This window comes from Strongylocentrotus purpuratus, unplaced genomic scaffold, assembly GCF_000002235.5.
Source record: "Strongylocentrotus purpuratus isolate Spur 01 unplaced genomic scaffold, Spur_5.0 spur5_scaffold_1, whole genome shotgun sequence".
NCBI lineage: Eukaryota > Metazoa > Echinodermata > Echinoidea > Camarodonta > Strongylocentrotidae > Strongylocentrotus > Strongylocentrotus purpuratus.
This window is the reverse complement of record NW_022145594.1, coordinates 37835132-37855305: the sequence shown is the minus strand read 5'-3', so window position 1 is coordinate 37855305 and position 20174 is coordinate 37835132. Positions and strand designations below refer to the sequence as shown.

The 20174-nt window shown below is 36.4% G+C and overlaps 1 protein-coding gene across 1 annotated transcript in view; it reads left to right on the top strand.

The window, feature by feature from the left end:
- The first annotated feature begins 2509 nt into the window (after positions 1 to 2509).
- LOC105438791 overlaps positions 2510 to 20174 on the top strand; it is a 35741-nt gene continuing 18076 nt past the window's right edge. The window contains exons 1-10 of the mRNA XM_030978769.1: positions 2510 to 2573; positions 4715 to 4978; positions 7025 to 7105; positions 7854 to 8096; positions 8504 to 8721; positions 11471 to 11705; positions 13807 to 13983; positions 14333 to 14539; positions 14807 to 15085; positions 15677 to 15946. Of these exons, the coding sequence (XP_030834629.1) occupies positions 2510 to 2573; positions 4715 to 4978; positions 7025 to 7105; positions 7854 to 8096; positions 8504 to 8721; positions 11471 to 11705; positions 13807 to 13983; positions 14333 to 14539; positions 14807 to 15085; positions 15677 to 15946 (2038 nt within the window). The remainder of the gene's footprint in view (positions 2574 to 4714; positions 4979 to 7024; positions 7106 to 7853; positions 8097 to 8503; positions 8722 to 11470; positions 11706 to 13806; positions 13984 to 14332; positions 14540 to 14806; positions 15086 to 15676; positions 15947 to 20174) is intronic.

Here is a 20174-nt window from a genome sequence, read left to right as displayed (position 1 = left end):
TAGTCGAGCCTAGCCCCTTAAACAGCTAAACAAAGTATTTTGGTACATAGTATGTAAAAATGTATGTAATAAATCACAATCATTTAAGACACCAAACAGTATGTAGATTATTATGATAAATTCGTAGTAGTTTTCATTAATATTAAGCGCAGATTTTTCACTACATGTGGGCCTTTGGGTGTTATCATCCATCTATACCGCCCATCGATCTACGCCGTTGTAGGTGGCTTAGTAAAATTATCGTTACCGGATACAAGCACCATTTTTGGTACAGGGCTTCCTTAGGACCTACTGAACGATATTAGGGTAGGAGCCCCCGGCAAAAATTTCAAATAGGGGTGTGGTGGGTGGGGGCGTCGTCCCAGAGCCCCAAATAAGAACAGAGTGAAATAACATTGATTTGTTGTACAAATGCACATTTTGGCACAGGGCTTTCTTAGGACTTATTAAAAAATAATAGGATAGAAGCCCCCTGCACAAAATTAATATAAGGGTGTGGTGGACGGGGGCGTCGTCCCAGAGCCCCCAAATAAGAAATATGGTAAACTAACATTGATTTGTTGTTGTGCAAACGCAATCTTTTGGTAAAGGGCTTTTTTAGGTCATTCTGAAAGATGTTATGATAGTAGCCCCCAACAAAATATTTATGAAGGTGCGATTTGGGAGAGGGATGGGGCGTCGTCCCAGAGCCCCCAAATAAGAAATAAAGTCAAATAACATTGATTTGTTGTTGTAAAAACGCAATTTTTTGTACGGGGCTTCCTTTTGACCTACTGAACGATATTAAGGAAGGAGCCCCTAATATTAACTTAAAATATTAACTTAAGAGTGAAGGGGACAGGGGCGTTGTTCTAGAGTCCCCACATCATATACAGTGCATAATCACAATGATTTTGTTTTTGTTTACCTGAATACTACTGAAAAGAAATTCATTTAAAATAACATTGATTTGGTGTTGTACACATGCCATATTTGGTACAGGGCTTGTAAGGACTTACTGAAAGATATTAGGGTTGGAGCCCCCAACAATATATTCATATATGTGTGATTTGGGGGCGTGGCGTCGTACTGGAGGCTTATTCTTGTCTCATTGATAGAGTTTGATGGACTCGACTTGTCTTACAAGACAATGGTCGGTCTTGAAAGGCTCAGAGTCAACGGTCATCTTCTAACAAGGATGCTTGGCTAGATAAGCAAATGTCTCTGTGGCATCATGGTACACTTTACAAGCCTGCTAGACTGACTTCTTTCCCATGCCATGAAATGCTTATGTCGTGTCGCAACCCAAATATGGATATAACACAGGAAGTGCTCGTGACTTTGGCTCTCCCAAACTCCCACATATGGCATTGATGTGTAAGTATCTGTATTTCTTCCCCATACATTATGCTACCAAGGTATCAGTTGAGTCTTGAGGAGATCATAGAATTTGCTGACACGGATGACTACAACATCAAGACACTGCCAGTTCCTCTCTTTTCACAGGTAGACTCTGACTTTCTAACTGTCAGGAATGTAAGGGTCCCACACAAGATCTAATCTCTTGGTAGTCTGCAGTTGCTTCTCGAAGTATGGAATGAAGACTTCGTTGGCGTACCCATCAAAGTACTGATGTCGATAACAGGCAGACAGAGGACGATGACAGCTCCATCGAATACTTTACAGCAATATGCTAATGGTGGCCCTGGTTGGTCAGGCTGCTCAGGGCAATGCAGCAGGTCAGACTTTATACCTAGTAAATGAAGATCAGTACCAAAGTCTGAGAGAGAAGAGCCGTGTAGAGTTTGCCAAAAAGTGCTAAATTGCTATGAAGCACTTCAATCAATCTTCTTGTCTTTCTTCTGAACTACCTTGCAGTGCGAATTTCTGAAGAGAGCCAGTGAATTTTTCTTGATTGGATCGTGGATTGAGGGGGTACGCTCATCAAGCACAGTCTTGAAAAACTCTTGGTTCTGTTTCCTTCTAGTCTCCTCCAGAGTGTGGACTGTGGTAACAACGGCCCTGTCTGTGCATTTGCAACTGGCAAGCGTTACCAGATCATTAAACTCATCCGAAAATGGACTACCCGTTTGCCTGATGCTTGTAGAAAGGGCTTGATTGTTTCTGAAACGACCTCTATGATGAGAGACCTTGCTCATGGTGCTGGATCGATTATCTACCGTGAAGTATTCTTCCTCAAACTCTTTCAGCATTCTCGTCATGTCTGGTTCAGAGATCATCCATCGTCTGAGAGCAGCGGGGTTTACCAGGAGTCCAATATCGCCATCTGTACCTTTCAAAATCTTGTTCTCTCGCTCATGGGCCTGGTAAAAAGGGGTTGAAGAAAGCTTGTCTGATGTTTTGGAAAGAACACAGTGTGAGTTTTGATCAATCTCCTTCTTGACAGAGGCTGGTAAAGACTTCATATCTTGAATGTGGACAGGCGTTCACCTGGAATAGTTCACATGGTCCTAAGCGAAATACCTTCACATACAGTGGGAAGTTTTTCTCTCTGTGAGCTCTGTTCAAGATGAGTATGAGGGCTTCATATTTCATGATCTGGTCCGAGAACAAGAAAGTAGGGCCCTTCTTCAGCATGTGATCCCTCCACTCCGTGGCTGATCGGTCATCCTTGGGGCCTGTACTTGGCAGGAAAACCTCCTGCCGCAAATTGTTGAATTACAGGCGAGGGGTCATAAGGGGGTTATGCCTTTGATTGGTTGGACCAGGGCATGTGAGTTAAAGTCTCACCTCCCTGGTTGGACAATAAATGTTGCAAAGAGTGTGTTAGGAGGAGGGCTTTTATAACTGTATAAACCAACCCTTCCGCAAGCATCATGAATTAATTTTTCTTTTTTTAAATCCATGTCAAATAGATAAGGTAGTGATTTAGTATCACACTTCAATGTTTAACATGTAATAATACAGTGGTATTGCCATGTAGATCAGTTTGTGAGGCTACACCCCACTTACCTTAACTTACTGTATGATGACCGTGTTCTGTTGTTATTTTGGATAGGACTATTTACCGGCAATTCACAATATTCTACCCCAGAATATGCAAAGTATTCAGGTAAAACAAATCAACGTGATTGTGTGGGGGCTCCGGTACAACGCCCCTGCTTCCTTCACACTTATATGAATGTTTTTTTTTCAGGTATCCCTTTCTTAACATCGTTTAGTAGGTCATAAGAGAGCCCTGTACCAAAAACAGGCGGTCGTATAATCACAAACCAATGTGATCTTACATTATATATAACATGGGGGCTCTGGCTCGACGCCCTGCCCCTTCACACATATATGAATATTATGCCGGGGGCTCCTACCCTTACATCATTCAGAAGGTCATAAGGAAGCTCTGTACCACAAAATGCATTATTACAACAACATATCAATGTTATTTTTAATTTATTTCTTATTTGGGGGCTCTGGGATAACGCCCCCGCCCCCAAATTGCACCTTTATAACTATTTTGTTGGGGGCTCCAACCCTCACAATGTTCAGAAGTCCTAAGGAAGCCATGTACCAAAAATTGCATTCGTACAACAACAAATCAATGTTATTTTACCTTATTTCTTAATTTGGGGCTCCGGGATGACGCCCCCGCCCACCACACCCCTATTTGACATTTTTGCCGGGGGCTCTTACCCTAATATCGTTCAGTAGGTCCTAAGAAAGCCCTGTACGAAAAATGGCGATTGTATCCGGCCTGTAACGATAATCGATACATTTGACGCTAAGCCACCTGACTATTGCTACAGAATGGTAGGTTGACAGCATCATGACAGTACGCGTCATGACGCGCGCCCTTCTGTTGTCATATATGCATGTGTTGTAGGAATTGAAACATGAACCGCCAAGATGGGGAATCCCAAACCGTTAGTTTGCTGTGGATCCTTGTCGCGCACTTTTCTGTCGTCATGCGTGTGATGTAGGAATTGAAGCATGACCCGTCTATATGGGAAATCCCAACCCGTACAGTTTGCTATTGACTTCAAATTAATGCTTTGGTAAAATGAGATTCGGATCCTTTCCGTCTCGTAAATACAAAATGGCAGCCCGATTGTTCATATAGTTGCTCTGCATGTCATACAATGTATGCATGATACTTCATGTCTGCTCGCTTCAGGCTAAGTCTACTCCAATTGAGGTGAAAGTTAAATGCATGTTTATTATTAGTATCGAGCTATTGTAGTGAAAAATATTATAGCAGGCATATGAACCTGATCATACTCTGATGAATCCCATGTTGGTGCAGGGACAAGATTGATACCCGAATCTATAAATGACCTCTCGTTTGACTGTACATTGAAAAAATAAAAAAAACACGGCACCCTGGGTGAGTAAGTTGGAAAACCTAAACAAAAGGGTTAAGGGTGTAACTAATCAGATGTAGTAATGCTAAACAAATTCTTCAAAACATTTGAATATTGATATTTGCACAAGTGGATGCTTTATTTCTACACTCAATATGATGATGTTGCAGGTGTGTGTAAAAACAAAACATGCATGTTTATTTTTTTATGTATGTAGCTTATAATTTGAATTCGCCTTTTGAAATAATTCTTAAGACTAAAAACGAATGATTGTATATTAAACTTTACAGTAGGTATCTTAACAAATCACGCTACACAATTGTATCATAATGAAATGTGATTTTTTTTATTTTTTTTTATTTTATTGATTTATATCTGTGGGTCTAATATATCTTGGAACTATTGTTGTCTTGATACAGATGTACCAGATGGTTTCGTGTACACTGATTTACACAAAACGGCACACAAGGGAGATAGCGTTGTACTGACATGTCAGTTCAGTGGGACACCTTTAGCTGTCTATTGGAAGAAAGGGGATAACCCAAGAACAGCACCAAACCTTGTTTCATGGATTCCAACTGATGATGTGACAGGATTGTGTAAAGGTGAAAGGCCATATCAGATCATGGAGATGAATGAAGACCGCTCTTTGGTCATCAAGGAAGTCAGCATAGCAGAACAAGGTCGATACATCTGTAGAGTATCATTATACAAGGAGGGACTGAAACACAACTTTACGGACATCAGTGTATTTTGTGAGTAATGCTTTGAGCCCGCCGCACCCTACACAATTCTCCTACGATCTGTATTTCGTTGAAAGGGCGATTTTATTAGACATAGATATCTAAACACCCACTAGTCTCTGTGTTTAGGTTCTAAATATTAATCTGAATATGAACAACCGGAATTTTGTTGCATATAAATCTTCTAGTCAGAATAAAAGCTGTATCGTCCTGAAATCGTGAACAATCACATTATTGGTCTGACATCATTGCGATTCTGAGCTTCTTCTTTTTTTTAATGAATTTATTGATAAATATATGCTTTTGAACAAATCAAACAATCATACACAATCAATTGAAATAACATCGTAACATCTTAACATAGTTCAAATAAAACATGTTTCGTTTTCCTGAATAACAGTGTTTTCAAAAATGCATAGCTTTTTTGTTTCACAGTTCCTTTCGATCTTTCTTCGGCTGTGGATTAATCTTTTGAAAATACAAAGAATAAAGACTTCATGAAACATGAGTTTGCGATTTTCTGCTTGCATAAATGTTAGATAAACTGCTTTTTTGCATATATGATAAGAAAATGTAAACTTTTAAATATTTTGTTCTTCAAGTTATAACCTTCAATTAAAACGAACTTGTCAAAAGAAAAATTAAAATTGTAAAGTTTTCGAATTATGTCTCCAAATGTTAACCAAAACAATCTTGTATGCTTGCATTTTACAAATAAATGGAGATTGTCGTGTAACTGATCATCATATAAACATAAGGGATTGTTACACAATTTCCATTTGAATAAATTATACCCATTTGGTAAAAAGTTGTGTAATAACATTCTGATATTTTGACTATATGACTTTCCAGTCGATTCTAAGCTGATTTAGCTTTTCCCTTCATAAAGAAATAACTGTCCAGGTCTAGTTGTTAGTAATAAAGCCTGATAAATGAACATAAACATTTTCATTGTACCAAAGTCGGTCACACCTTCATCCAATGCTACGCCTACCCTTGTACAACATAACGTTCATTCATTTGCGTAATCGCTACGCTCCCTCGCACGTTTATTTTATTGTTTACTCTATGTAAGCTCAGTCTTATCTGATGTATATCAATCCTTTCTAGGTTCATTTTAACAAATACTCAAACAAAACGATAGAGAGCAAATAGGGACTCAGAAAGCACTATTTATATGTTATCAGATTCCGTGCATGCAAAGTTAGAAATATCACGTTAAAAATTGCTGCGGATATTTTGTAAGGAAATATTTCTTGTTTGTAGTTCCTATTTCACAGAAAAAATATAATGGCAACGTTGTTTCTGATTACATTATAGCTCCTCCAATGGAACCCTTTCCAATCATCAATGAATGTCAAATGAACTCTCCGAACAACACTAAACCTGCCTGTACCATTTCAACGAACCATTCAGTGGAGATAAGCTGCACTGCTTCAGGTTACTTCCCAGAAATCGACCTTTACTTTCAATATGGATCCACACGTCTTCACACGAAGGAAACGATTGAAGTTACCAATCTTGACGGGACAAAAAACAAAACTATATTCGTCATCGCTACAGCCAGTGAAATCAGTTATGTTTGTTTTGCGTCTAATATACCTGGATTGCAAGAGCAGAGAACAACAACTGTTTTAGTTAACTTACCAGAAAGCTCTTCCCCCATGCCTACTGGAACCACAATTCCGATTGAAAGGAAAGATGGAGATGTAGCTAGAGTCGGTAAAAACATTTGTATTTTTCCATTTTATTATTTCAAAAATAGCAAAAATAACATAAAAGGAATTAAGATTAATATTGGACGCTAACAAAAAAATATTTCAAGGGATGTGTTATAAATGCTTAAATACCTTTTAAAAAGGTAGGCCTACATGGCAATTAGGATATTTCATTTAAAATACCTGACCTTACACATGTCCAGGCGAGAAAAATGAAACAAGAAGTACATGTTCCTTTTCATGCAATTTTTTTCTCTTTCTATTGCAGTTGTACCAGTCATATTAGCTGTCATTTTTGCTTGTGTTGCCATCATATTTTGGCGTCGGAGGAAACAAAGGAGGAATGAAGGTATGTTTATATTTATAGCTCGTAATCACTGGGTTGAGTTATGAACACTCATCATCATCAATATTTCAAATAAAAGAATGGAGCTCATAGCAGAAACGAATGAAAAGTATTTTTGTTTTATTGAGACTTTTGGCCACCTGGATTCAATTATAATTTGTCAGGCCGTTTTCCTATACAACTTTTTTTGTTTCCGCACAGAAAATGACGACCAGGAATCTATGCTACTACATCCAGACCCACAAATATACGGTAACTCCTTATATTTATCTTTTATTAAAATTTTAAAAATCCAAGTTATTTATAGTAGATACACATACAAACTAACACGCAGATGCACAAGCGTGGAAACAAACACACACACACTCACACTCACACGCACACACACACGTACACACATACAAATATACACACATACCCCCTCCCACCTGCAGATTTAATCGCTAACAAATTGCTTTGGAAACATTTTACGAAGATATAATTCAGAATATCACTTATTATATGTGTATATATATACAAACAAATATATATATTAATATAACAATACTTGATTCCTTGCTATTTGTATTAAGAGTAATTGTTTTTCTTTTTTTTTCTTTTTTTTAAACGATAAGATATTGCGTATATAAGGGAGTGCTGACATTATTTCAGTGTAAGTTTTATGAAATACCATATTTCTTTATTTGTTATGTAATTTCTGACATGGTTACGAAAAAATACTCAACAATTTGTGGGTTATAATTCCTTTCAGGGAAAGTATCCTTCTTTGAACTGTGGTACCTGGTACATAATATGGAAGAGACTAAGTTAAATATCATACGGGGTGCCCTCATCGATCTTGGTATTCCTAGTGTCGAGGAAGAACTAACTGAAGACAAGGCCTATGACCTACTCTGTGACTGGAAGGATACAAATACACTTGACAATGAAGGAATGAGGCTGAAGAATGTATTAAATGGACATGGACTTGGCCGTTCCTGGAAAGAGATGTGTGGTAGGTATTGATTCACTTCTAAATGTAATGATCCACAGTGTACCGGGGTTTTTTTATACTTAATTTTACTTATTTGTTTGTTTTGTTTTTACATTGTGGATCTCTTACGTTGTAAATGCTAAACCAACCGATACTTTTTTGATAGGTAGCCAATGTTCTACCATTGGACTATTAAATGGCATTGGCAGATTGACAAAAACAGATGAAAAAGGGAGTTTAGATACAATTTGCAACATTTCGAATTATAATATTTAACGAGGTATAGTTTGGAGTTTGTATATTTTTAAGTATAAAACATACATGGAAATGAAAGTGTCATAAGGACTTTAAAGACATTCAAACTAATAGATTTCAATGTTTTGTAGTAGATTTACGAGTATGATTACGACCTTGTTCATTCTATGTAGAACGGAGATATGATGCAATGTCTGCGGTTTCTGAAGAACTGTTGGATCATGTTTTATGGAGCATTGGTGATGAAACAAAGATTCACCAATTCCTTCGTGAACTGATCACCGAGAAACGAAAAACTCGACCCAGTGTCTCAGGAAATAAAAGAGACGTCATCGAGGAGTCTATGGTGGTCTTGAGGGAATGGCGTGACAAAGCACAGACTAAAAACCAAGTCATTCAATTAAGTTTAGCTCTAGAAAGAGCTAAGTGCAAGCCGCTTGATAGGACTTTCTTCAAGGGTGAGATTCGTGTGTTTTCCCTAGGTTTCTAATGATGCTATTCATTTGTGATCAAATGAATGTATTCGTTTCTTGCGACTTTAAAACTGTCCTGTCGCTCACCAAGATAACAAAAGAGTACTCAATAGAGCTTTAAGACTAATTGTAATGCTCTGGGGTTTATCAATAACACTCAAGGCGCATCATGTGAGGGACAGAACCTGGAGGAAGTAAGAAGAAATGAGAGTCAAAATTTGTATAATGATTCAAATGCAGAACCTGATGGCGATGATCAATTTCATCTCCCATATATTACGTCTAAGTTTGTCTTTAATGAGTTATCTAAAATGTCGTCTAAGAAAGCAACAGGTCCTGACGGTATGCCAACTAAACTACTTAAACTTATATGTGAGGTCCCGGTTTTGATTGAAAGCCTAACTTACATATTTAATTTATCTTTATCAACTCAGTCCGTGCCCGAATCCTGGAAATTAGCTCGAATCCAGCCCATCCATAAGTCTGGGATCAAAAGTAAAGTTGAGAATTATAGACCGATATCTCTACTCTCTGTAGTATCAAAGGTACTAGAAAGGGCTGTTCACAAGCATCTGTACCAGTATTTATTACAGAATAATAAACTTTGTGGAAACCAATTCGGGTTTCGTCCTGGACATTCTTGTGAAACGGCATTGTTATGCATGATCGATCATTGGGCCAGCAATGTAGATAAAGGAAATGTTAATGGTCTTGCTTTTATTGATTTTAGAAAAGCTTTCGAGACGGTAAATCACTCAATTCTGCTACATAAACTTACTCAATATGGTTGTTCTGAACAGAGCATACGTTGGTTCCACTCCTATTTAGTCAATCGAAAGCAATTTGTTACCATCCAAGATAAATCCTCGGTTGAGAGGGATGTTCGGTCAGGCGTGCCTCAAGGCTCGGTATTAGGGCCGCTTCTATTTATTATTCTGATTAATGATCTACCCCAGTATCTAAGTTCATGTAGTGTGTATATGTATGCAGACGATGCAACACTGTCTGTAAGTGGAACATCTATCCAAGAGATTCAAAATAAACTGAATCACACAATGTGTAAACTCCATGAATGGACATTGATGAACAAAGTGATTTTAAACACAGACAAGACTAAAGTCATGTTGGTGGGTTCACACCAAAGGATTAGTACTTTTGATGATGCGACCTTAAAGGTAGATGTAAACGGTAAGCGACTGGAGTGTGTCTCAGCCTATAAATGTCTAGGTGTTACTATTGACGTAAATCTCACGTTTAGTAAACATGTTGAAAATATCTCCCTCTTAATCAAACAGAAACTGGGAATTGTACGCAGGCTCCGTGAATCTTTAACGCAATATCAACTAAAACAATTGTACTGGGGCTATGTATTACCGCATGCTCTTTATTGCTGCACTGTATGGTCTAGTCGATTTAAATACAATGTCGATATGCTAAATAAACTTCATAAAAGAGCAGCTTATATTATTTCTAGACAGTCTTGGCACATTCCGTCGCGACAGGTCTTGGATGGCCTAAAATGGCCGACTCTTAATGAATTGTTCGATAAGGCCACTTGTTGTCTGGTTTTTAAATGTATTAATAATTTAGCACCTCCAGCTATGTCGGATAAATTTGTATTATTAGATGATGTTATGCAACGCACAACTCGAAATAGTAATAAGAATCTGTTGAAACCTTTTAAGTGCAATACTGAATTTTATGCTAACACTTTCGTGAATTATGGCGTTAAAGTGTGGAACAAACTTACAGTAGAAGCCCGACTTTGTTTAACTCTCAATGTATTTAAACGGATGATATCAAAGAAGTAACATGTTTTTAAATTTTCTTAAACTCGTTTTAAATTTGTATCCACTAAATTGGATCTGGGATAATTATAGGTTCTCTGTCATTTTTATCATAAATCCTGTATCTTGCTGAACATTGTAAAATCTGACCTTTCTTGCCTTTTTACAATATAATATGAGCGGTGTCTCACTTCCTGTTTTTTTTTTTTTTTTTTTTTTTTTAATACAAAGGTCATTTTAACTTCTTATATTGTATCATTATTTACCTTTAATATGGTCTCACCTTTACTATATATATTTGTCGTCGTATTTGATTTTATACTCTATTTTTCTCTCACTTTATTAAATATGTAAACATTTTGCATAGCTATTTGCATTTTTACAAAGCAAGGCAACATGAAAGATCAGGTTTTTGTTCTTTATCGTAAATTATTTCATATTGTTAGTTTTACTTGTTTATCATTGTGCTTTGATTTCAATATGCTTTGTGTATTCAATTTATCTTTTTCTTCCTACTGTTATATGTATGATTTTGTTTTGATAATTTGTATAAATGTGTATTTTTATTGAGACAGGGCCTTATGGAAGACCAGTTTTTAATCTGAATGAGATACCCTGTATAAATATGTGAAATAAATAAATAAATAAATAAAGGATGTGTTATCTTATAATCATGTTCTTACTCTCCTCCTCTTTTGTCATCACTCTTCTTCATATTTTCCATATTTTTCCTTTTCATGGCCAGTACCTGCGTTGATGGGTGCAAGTGCTAATCATTGTAATCATGCAGAAGTATTTTGTAACACATATTGGGCATTTCGCGAATTATTATTGTTTGTTCGTAATTCCTGAACATCTCATGAAGGTGATATCCCCGCAGGAGGTAAAAGGGTTCGTCTATAAACTGACAGGAAGACATTGCAAGAGGCTTGCTAAGGCTGTAGGAATCACTGATGAGAAGGTGATTGCCGCCATCATTAATGAAAATAATGATGATTTGTTTGACACTCAATCAATGATCAATGACTGGGTAGACGGACAGGAATGCTGCAACTTCGAGAAGAGATGCAGGCTTGATGATGCCGTCATCAAAATTGGTCGTCATGACATGACAGGTATGTATGTATTTTTGTAATTACTTATTCACCCCTTCGTATATCCATTACTTAATCAACTAATTAATTCAATAAGTTATACAATTCATTAGTTGATTAAGTTATTTATTTATCCTTTTATCCATTCATCTATTTATAATAGCAGTGGCGCGCCAAATGTATTCATATTAGTTATAATATCATCATTGATAATAGTAATAGTAGTGGTGTCAGATGTAGTATATGTAGTTGTAGTTGTAGCAGTAGTATTACAATTAATAGAGATAAGGAAAATTGACAATGAATAAATTAACCAGGCATACATCAACATATTTCAACGATCATGTCCGGCGAGATTTTCATATTGTTCGAAATTACATGAAAAGTGTTATCATGACTATAACAAGTTTTACAAATGGTCTGAAACCATAACAAAGTTCTATCCTAAAGAAAACATATCAGTATGTAATTAGTCTCAATAAGAAAATAAGGTGAACAGACCATGCGGATCCAACCGGACAGCCATCTTAAGCAGTGAATTCGTCATTATTGTAGTTATTTTCGTATTCAGCAAAACTGTATATATATATTTTTATCTTGCACTACATCAAATACTGTTCTTTAAACTTTAAAGCTTAAGAGCATATTCTCTTGAGCCGTGCATGAGGTTAATATTCATAGTGATTGTTTTGACATTTTATTATTCATTATGTCTGTTAAAAGACTACCTTTTTCGAAAGGGCATAAGCTTTTTCTGATTTCATTTTATATGTTTTAGATTCATTTGGGACGACCACACATCGTGTAAAAACGGGGGGTATTGTACAAAGACCACATCCCGATGCAAAGAATTTCAGTGAGTTTACTTTTTTTTCTTTCTAGTAAATAGCAATTTATTTATTTTTTATTTACCTTTCCATCTATATAATGAATACATAGACTCCGATTTTAAGAAGAACAGAAGTACTTTCACACCCCTCGCCGGGAAATCCTATCCTATGACTTTAACAATTGTTATAAGCAAAATTATATTGGAAGCTAGACTTCTCCCGTTGCTGAAAAAGGCTCGTTCTTGTCAGAATCATAAATTTTAACTGCTCTATTTGCACCACATACTTTAGAAAACTTAGGCAGGCATCTGGTAAGCCAAACTTTCTATTCATTTAATCAAACATGTCAATGTCAACAGTTGTAGTTTTCCGTTTGTTTTGCAAACAAAATACGCATGATTGTCAAATAATCGTGTTTTATATATCACCTACGTGGATCCTTGTCATTTGATTGGAGGATTGTTGGTCACATGATATTCCATAGATGTTATATTGCACGCGCGTGCATTTTTGGTTATATGCGCCGTGCATTTATTGTTATATGCAGACTGCGTACCTCTCTGCCGTGCGCGTATCCCTGCGTTTATCTGACGCGAAGGCAATCTGAATGTAATCGAGAAGGCTTCACTCCAACTTTAATTTATCTTTAATGTGAGGAGTAAAGCATAATTTGTTGATTAACGTTCTATTAGATCTTCTTCGATGTTGTATACATCAAATAATAAATGTTTTTCATTCGTTTAATAGTGCGAATAATTTCATTCGTTGAAAGATTAATGTTAATTCTGTTCAACTCGGCTGATAAGAACGTTAATCTTTCAACTCATGAAAATATTAGCACTATTGAACTCATAACCATTCATTATAATAATAATAATAATAATATTGTATATTTATATGGCGCACATATCCACTCAAAACAAAAAGACAAACATATGTGTTTTTTATGACAGTACACTGGTCTTCGAAAAACTGTAACTGTCATGTAAGCAAAGTTTTCAGATATAAAACTTAATCTTACAAAACAAATGGAAGTCTTGAAAAAGATCATTGAACAAATGTTTTCATAGATTAGAATCACTCCATATATGTATTCACTTGGTTTTTACCCTCCGACGCTCAGAAAAGTATCGACAAATAATGAACGTATAAAATGCGTCATAAATATTTGAACATTTATTATCCTAGCATTTATAACCTACTACGGTGACTACTGACCTTTGCTTTGCACACAGATAGTACTAGCATATTCAATGATGATCTACATGCGTTGCTGAAGCATCTTCCAACAGCTGAGATATCGGTGTTACTTGAGAGGCTTGGTATCTCAATTGATGAGGATAGGAACGATGTGGAAGAGAAGCTGCGAGGCTGGAGAGATGAACATCTCCGAGGATCTAAAGCGTGTTCTCTGAAGGAACTTGTTTTGATTCCCAAAGATGCGCTGAACAAGACGAACAACAGTAATGGTAAATATGTTTTGTCCTCATTCAACACGACAAAACATTCACTTATCCTTCCAAATTTATTTTTGTATCGATGAATCTAAAGTAGTGATAAAGATGATTTTTTTTTTCACTTCCGGAAAATATATCGCCTAACACTGCGGCGGCCAAATACTAAAGCTGTAAAGAGCAGTACTTTAAACCGAAAGTTTCCATTATCTGCCATTTGTATTGTTTAAAGTGACAAGAAAATAAATGTATTCTTGCTTCATACATCATAATATGCTCCAAAAGAAGGAAAGTTAAAATATCTTTCCGCATACACCTGCCAAATTGTATGTAAGTGTTTGTTGTAAATCAATTGTTTTATAAGTACTCGACTTAACAGATGAGGAACTAGAGGACGTGTTTTCAAGTATCTGTTCAAGAAAACAGATGGACCAGTTAACGTCAGGGCTTGGAGTAGATATCAAAGATGAGTCATTGACCCTGCAGGATCTAAAGGAATGGAGGGATAGCCAAGACATGGAGAAACGACGAGAAACTCTAAGAAAAACACTCCATGACATGAAATTACCAGGTTCGTACAAAAACATTAGTAGGCAATGTTCAATCTACAATGCAGATATCAAGAAACATTCATGTCAAACGAATACCCATTATAGGAGAGATCATCACACATTTTCTGCAATATAAGAATCTTCAGAGTCTCACAAGTCAGACACTTTAATACGCATCCCAAGTTAGATGGGCTTTTGCCTTCAAACTAATCTCAGTACACGATTTACATAATTGTAGCATAATGACTACCGAGCTAAATGCTGAAGTCTACTCCTTTATCTTCTAGGATGCATTGTTAATCGGCGTCCTCCACAACATGTGTACAAAGCTGAGATGGTACGTTTAGCGTTCAGTATGCTATGTACTGACGTTGGACCATTGGCTGCACTTCTCGACATGGATACGAGCAAAGGAAAAATAGTGCGAGAACCCCAGAAAGGAACTGTAGGTATGTTACTACAACTATTGGAAGGATCGAGGAATAGCGGCACAAATCGCCGCCGTGATTTCTGTGTCGCCATTAGAGATCTCGGCTATCTGGATGTTGCTCGATTAGCCTATTTCGGTGAGGAAACATACATTGTGGGGGCAATTTGTTTTTAGCCGCTTGTCCGATATCATTAACCAAAGTGTTCCTATTTATTTTTCACGCGAAGTACAAATAAGATGTCTGCATATAGGGACTGGATTCAGTTGGTGCGCTGATTATTTAATGTTTACGCCTGACCTTATAAACGGTAAATGAAAAGAAAGATATTCTTCCCATCCAACCCTGTGATCAGTGCAAGTATAGGATTTTTTCGAAAATGACATAAATATCATCATTCCAAAGATTCTCCGAACATGAAGAGGTCTAATGATCATAAGTATAAAGTTATTTCGAATCAGGTACGTACAAGCAATAGTTCGCCTTAACAACCACTCTGTAAAAAGATATCTGTAAATTTGATTCGATTTAAAAAAAAAAAATCTATACCTGATCTATGGAAACAGCTTCATCTAGTACCTCAAATTTACAGGAAATAGAAGTAATAGAGTTTTATATATTTCTGTGACAATATTTCTAAGGTTTTGATGGGAAATTTCTTTTATTCCTTCGGTATGCTAATGATTTTATTAAATGATTGTAGTTTTTTGTCCTGTTTTATGCATACAGATTACGATGAAAGTCTCAGTGTACTCTACAACGTTACTTCAAACCTGTCACAACAGGAAATGGAAATGTTGATGAAGCATCTTGATTCTGATAGAGCAGTCCTGTCCATAGGTCCGGCAAGAGAGCAAAGCGGGTGGACATACGACAACCTGACGCTTATGAAGAGATGGAGGAATCAGTTCAGACCAGAACCTTTCCACCACAGCTCAAAGCTCGTTCACGGTCTTCGAGCAATTGGGCGAACAGGAATTGCAGATGAAGTCATTGGAGGTACGTGACGCATCGGCAAGCCATAATGAAAAACACGTCAGAAAAAAGGCATTTAAACGAAATTTCCGTGTTGCAGGCATTGTTGTTTTGACATTTATTTCCAAAGTTGCGATTCATTGACCTCAATGTAAAGGGCAATAGACACTTTGTGCAGAAAATGGCGTTGTTAAGCCTGCGACATGGATGCTCTCCCTAGGTTTTGAAATTAGCGGGGGTGGGAGGGGTAGTATTACAACAAGGTTGAGAAATGTTAGACATCTTTCTATCAGTTACTCACGTTTTAGTTGCGCTTTAGTTAAAATGTTGAAGACCAAAAAGGTTTCAATGATACCTTTCTTTGACTTTTGGGTACAGCGAAACATTACAATAAACCAAATGTATTAGATTAAGATATCTGACATGTAACATACACACGGACAAAGCAATAATAGCCTAGATCATACCATCAAGAGGACCACTAGTCTCTATCCAGGCGGTTGTTGGGTGTGCACCGCACCATACCCCCCCCCCCCCCTCCCCCTCCTCCTCCTCTAGTTACAGGCCGGTCACGACGAGAATAATACATGCGACTAAATGAAAGTTAAATAAAGGTCATGATTTTCACCAAATGCAACTGCAGTGGTCAACTGTGTGACAGGGCACGGGTTGTTTTTACGCTCATATCAATTCTCTAATCTCAATCAGAATCAGCATACATGTGTTCATATTTGTTTGAGGTCTCCCATTTTCTTTAATCTGTGTCAGGTATTACAGTGATTCATGCTAATTTTTCTTTTTCAAAACTTGAAGTTTCGTTTTTCTTTGCTGAACGTTTGCACAACACCTCGAGTTATACTTTCAATTTTATAACATTTTTTTAATTTTTGTTCAATACTCCGCTCACGTTTCACATAAACCACAATTATTTATCAAATGCCCCTCGTGTTGTAATTTTAAGTGAAGCAATTGCAACAAAAACAAGACGATGCTGTTTTATATTGCCTCATCCGGAGAATTATTCCCATTTCTTCTCCTAAATTTCTCCCTCTTCTTCTATTCCAAGCTTTATTTAGTAATTGTTCTTCTTATTATCTCCCAGTTCCTTGTTGAGTTTTCATGCAATGTTATTCCCATTGTGTATATTACTGTATTGTATCTAGCCAATTTGTAATGCATGGGTATTTATCATGTGTGTATTCAATTTGCTTTAGCCTTTGCTTTCTATTTTGAATGTATGTTTGTATTCAATCAACCAGTTCAATTCAATTCAAGTTTATGAAAGGGCACTTTCTCTAGGACGCTCTGTATAAAGTATTTTAAATCTGGTTTTAAACGTGATAACCGTCTGAGGTGAGTAATTTAAGTGTTTTCTTTCTCTTAATAGGTTTGTACCAAATGATGAAAATGAGTCTAGCAGTAGGAATACACATTTGCAACAGTCTCGAGGACGATCAACTGCACAGACTATATGAACACCTAGGACTACATGAAACGGAAGGTCAGGGGGATCGAACCACTACAATAACGACCGTCGTGGAGTGGGTGAGGAATTGTGTGAAACGCTTTGACAAAATTCCTACACTGCAAGGAATAGTACAGAACGAATTCAGTTTTCGAAAACATGAGAACAACGAACTTTTCAAGGCAGGATTTGTCGAACTTGCAGAGGAAATCATGCTACTCCAGTACCCTAGATTCCCTAGGATCATTTAGTTCGAGATTTGAGACTCAGTCGCTGCCATAATGTACTCTGGCATGACATGAATATACATGTTTGTTACCCTCAATTCATATGTATTAAATACCGAGGCCTGGTCTTGATGGTGGAATGTTTCAGTTTCAGCTTCAGTTTCAGTTTATTTCATATTTCAAATGTTGTATAATACATTATTACATTTGGCATGTTACATTTTTGTTTTATACAAACGACGAGAATAATACATGCGACTAAATGAAAGTTAAATAAAGGGAGAAATGATGGAGCCTAAAGACAGCGGATGTTTGTAAGTAATAGGCTCCGGAAGTTATAACATTAATATAGTCTTGTGTATATTAATTAACGTAATAGGATTAAATTTGAGCTTATTGTATGGGAAAATGTAAACTATGGTCATATAATTAGCAATACTTGTGTTACATTATCACTACATGTACGCAAGGTAAGTAATTGAAGGTTTTATCAAGGGCAGCTTGTTTAAAGACATAGTAATTATAGTAATAGTGTAACGTAGGAAGGATGTGTTGGCTGTACAAATGAAACTATTATTATCACTGTTATTATTATTATTTCTAGGAATTTAATCAAAATTAGTACTATTCAAATTGTAGTTTATGGTATTTATTGCATAATTACCATCTGTATCTACTCCAAATAGAACAATAAATCATTACAAAGTAACTTGATATGGGCCCTATTACACTAATAGAAAAAAGTGCTGCAAAACGAGTTGCACATGCCATGATAAACTTGACACTAGAACAGATAAAATCCCTAAGACTGTGTACAAGTTCATTGACTTTGTTCTAAATGTGTAATACTTTATTTTCTCTATTTATATTACGTTGATTGTATTTTATCCTTGTCACTGTGTATAATTGTGATGCTTATTAGAGCCACCTAAAAGGCCAACCTTTGTTATATGGATTTCTCTTCTGGTTAGATATAAATAAAAAACTTAAACAGAATAAATAAAGAGGATGTTATTAAGCAGGTGTGCTTGAGGAGATCACAAGAGATCAAAACTACTGCGCACCAGCCGTCAATAGTTGCGGACAACACACTGAAGTAATTTAGACATTGTCCGCAAATACTTTACCCGCCACAGAAGAAGAAAAAATGTATGCCTTTGTACAGTTATAATCTTTTCAACTAGTATTTGGTATTACACTTGACTTCCCAACTGTTATTATTGTAAAATTTACAAAATGCAGCACCCTGTAAGCTTATACTTGACGTAGGCCTATACTATACTCGTTTGGCTCCACCGAATTTTATATTAACTATTATCTTCAGCATGCTGGGTCAAAGATTCTGTTTTAGTAAAATCTTTAACAGCAATTATAAGTGCTAATGTATCGTGTGAATCAATTGTACACTTTTAAACTGCACAGGTGAAGTATTTAAGGGCCGTTGTTCTTTATACTTTACATGTACTATCTTCCGAAAACTATACAAATCAAAAAGTGTCACTTTGTCCTCGTCATACTTGTTGCATGTTTCATCGAAAGACACGGATATGCCGAACATGATTAACAAGGACGTATCCTCAATTCTAAACTTGAGTATACTGAGAAAAGTAAGACCATACATAGACAGCAGCTATTTTATACAGAGCAATTATTTCAACCTCACTTCTATTATTGTAACACTGTATAGATAAAAGTGGATTCCATGACTTTGAAAAGACTCAAAATACTTCAAAACAGACTTGACACTCAAAATCGTTTTACTAGTGGATTCTCGATCCACTAACAGTGTATTATGGTAAACATTGTCTATACATTGTTTTTTAGTTTAAGACTTTGTTATTAAGTTTTTTAATGATTCGTACTATAATGTATTAAGTGTCAAAATTGAAGTTATATCAAACAAATCATTCTCCTTTCCTGACTCCACACTTTCTTCTTGAAATGTAATTATTTATCTGAGGAGGGACTGACTCCGAGGAAAAAATAGTAACTATTGCCAGTTCCTCCGAACACTAACGTATTATTCTCCTTTCCGAACTCCACACTATCTTCTTGAATTGTAAACATTACCTGTTATACACTGATATAAGAAAGTAATTCTTACTGATGGTGAGAATGAAATCTCACCGTTTGGCCAATGTCCCATACACGCACATTTTTTCACGTTTCCGCCAGCCTGACCAGAATTTGAACGTTGAATTACCGAACATTTTAAGACAGGATTTCGTTTAACTTGCAGAGAAAATCATGCTACTTGTGTACCCTAGATTCCCTGGGAGATTGGTCTATCCATGAGGAGTTCGAAAAGAGCACGTAGTTCTGAGAGTATATTAAGCGTTAAGGCGGATTGAATTGACATTAAATAAATAAACGACTGTTGCTGTGAAAAGCATTGCTATCATATGTTGCATTCTGATATGGTGGATCGTGTTTGCCATATGAGCATAGTCGCGGACATACTTTATTTTGGCAGGACATTAATTTTACATGTGTGTTTCCCTCGATTTATATGTATTGAATATTGGTGCAAGGTATAAGTTAATACTTTGAATGCTTAATT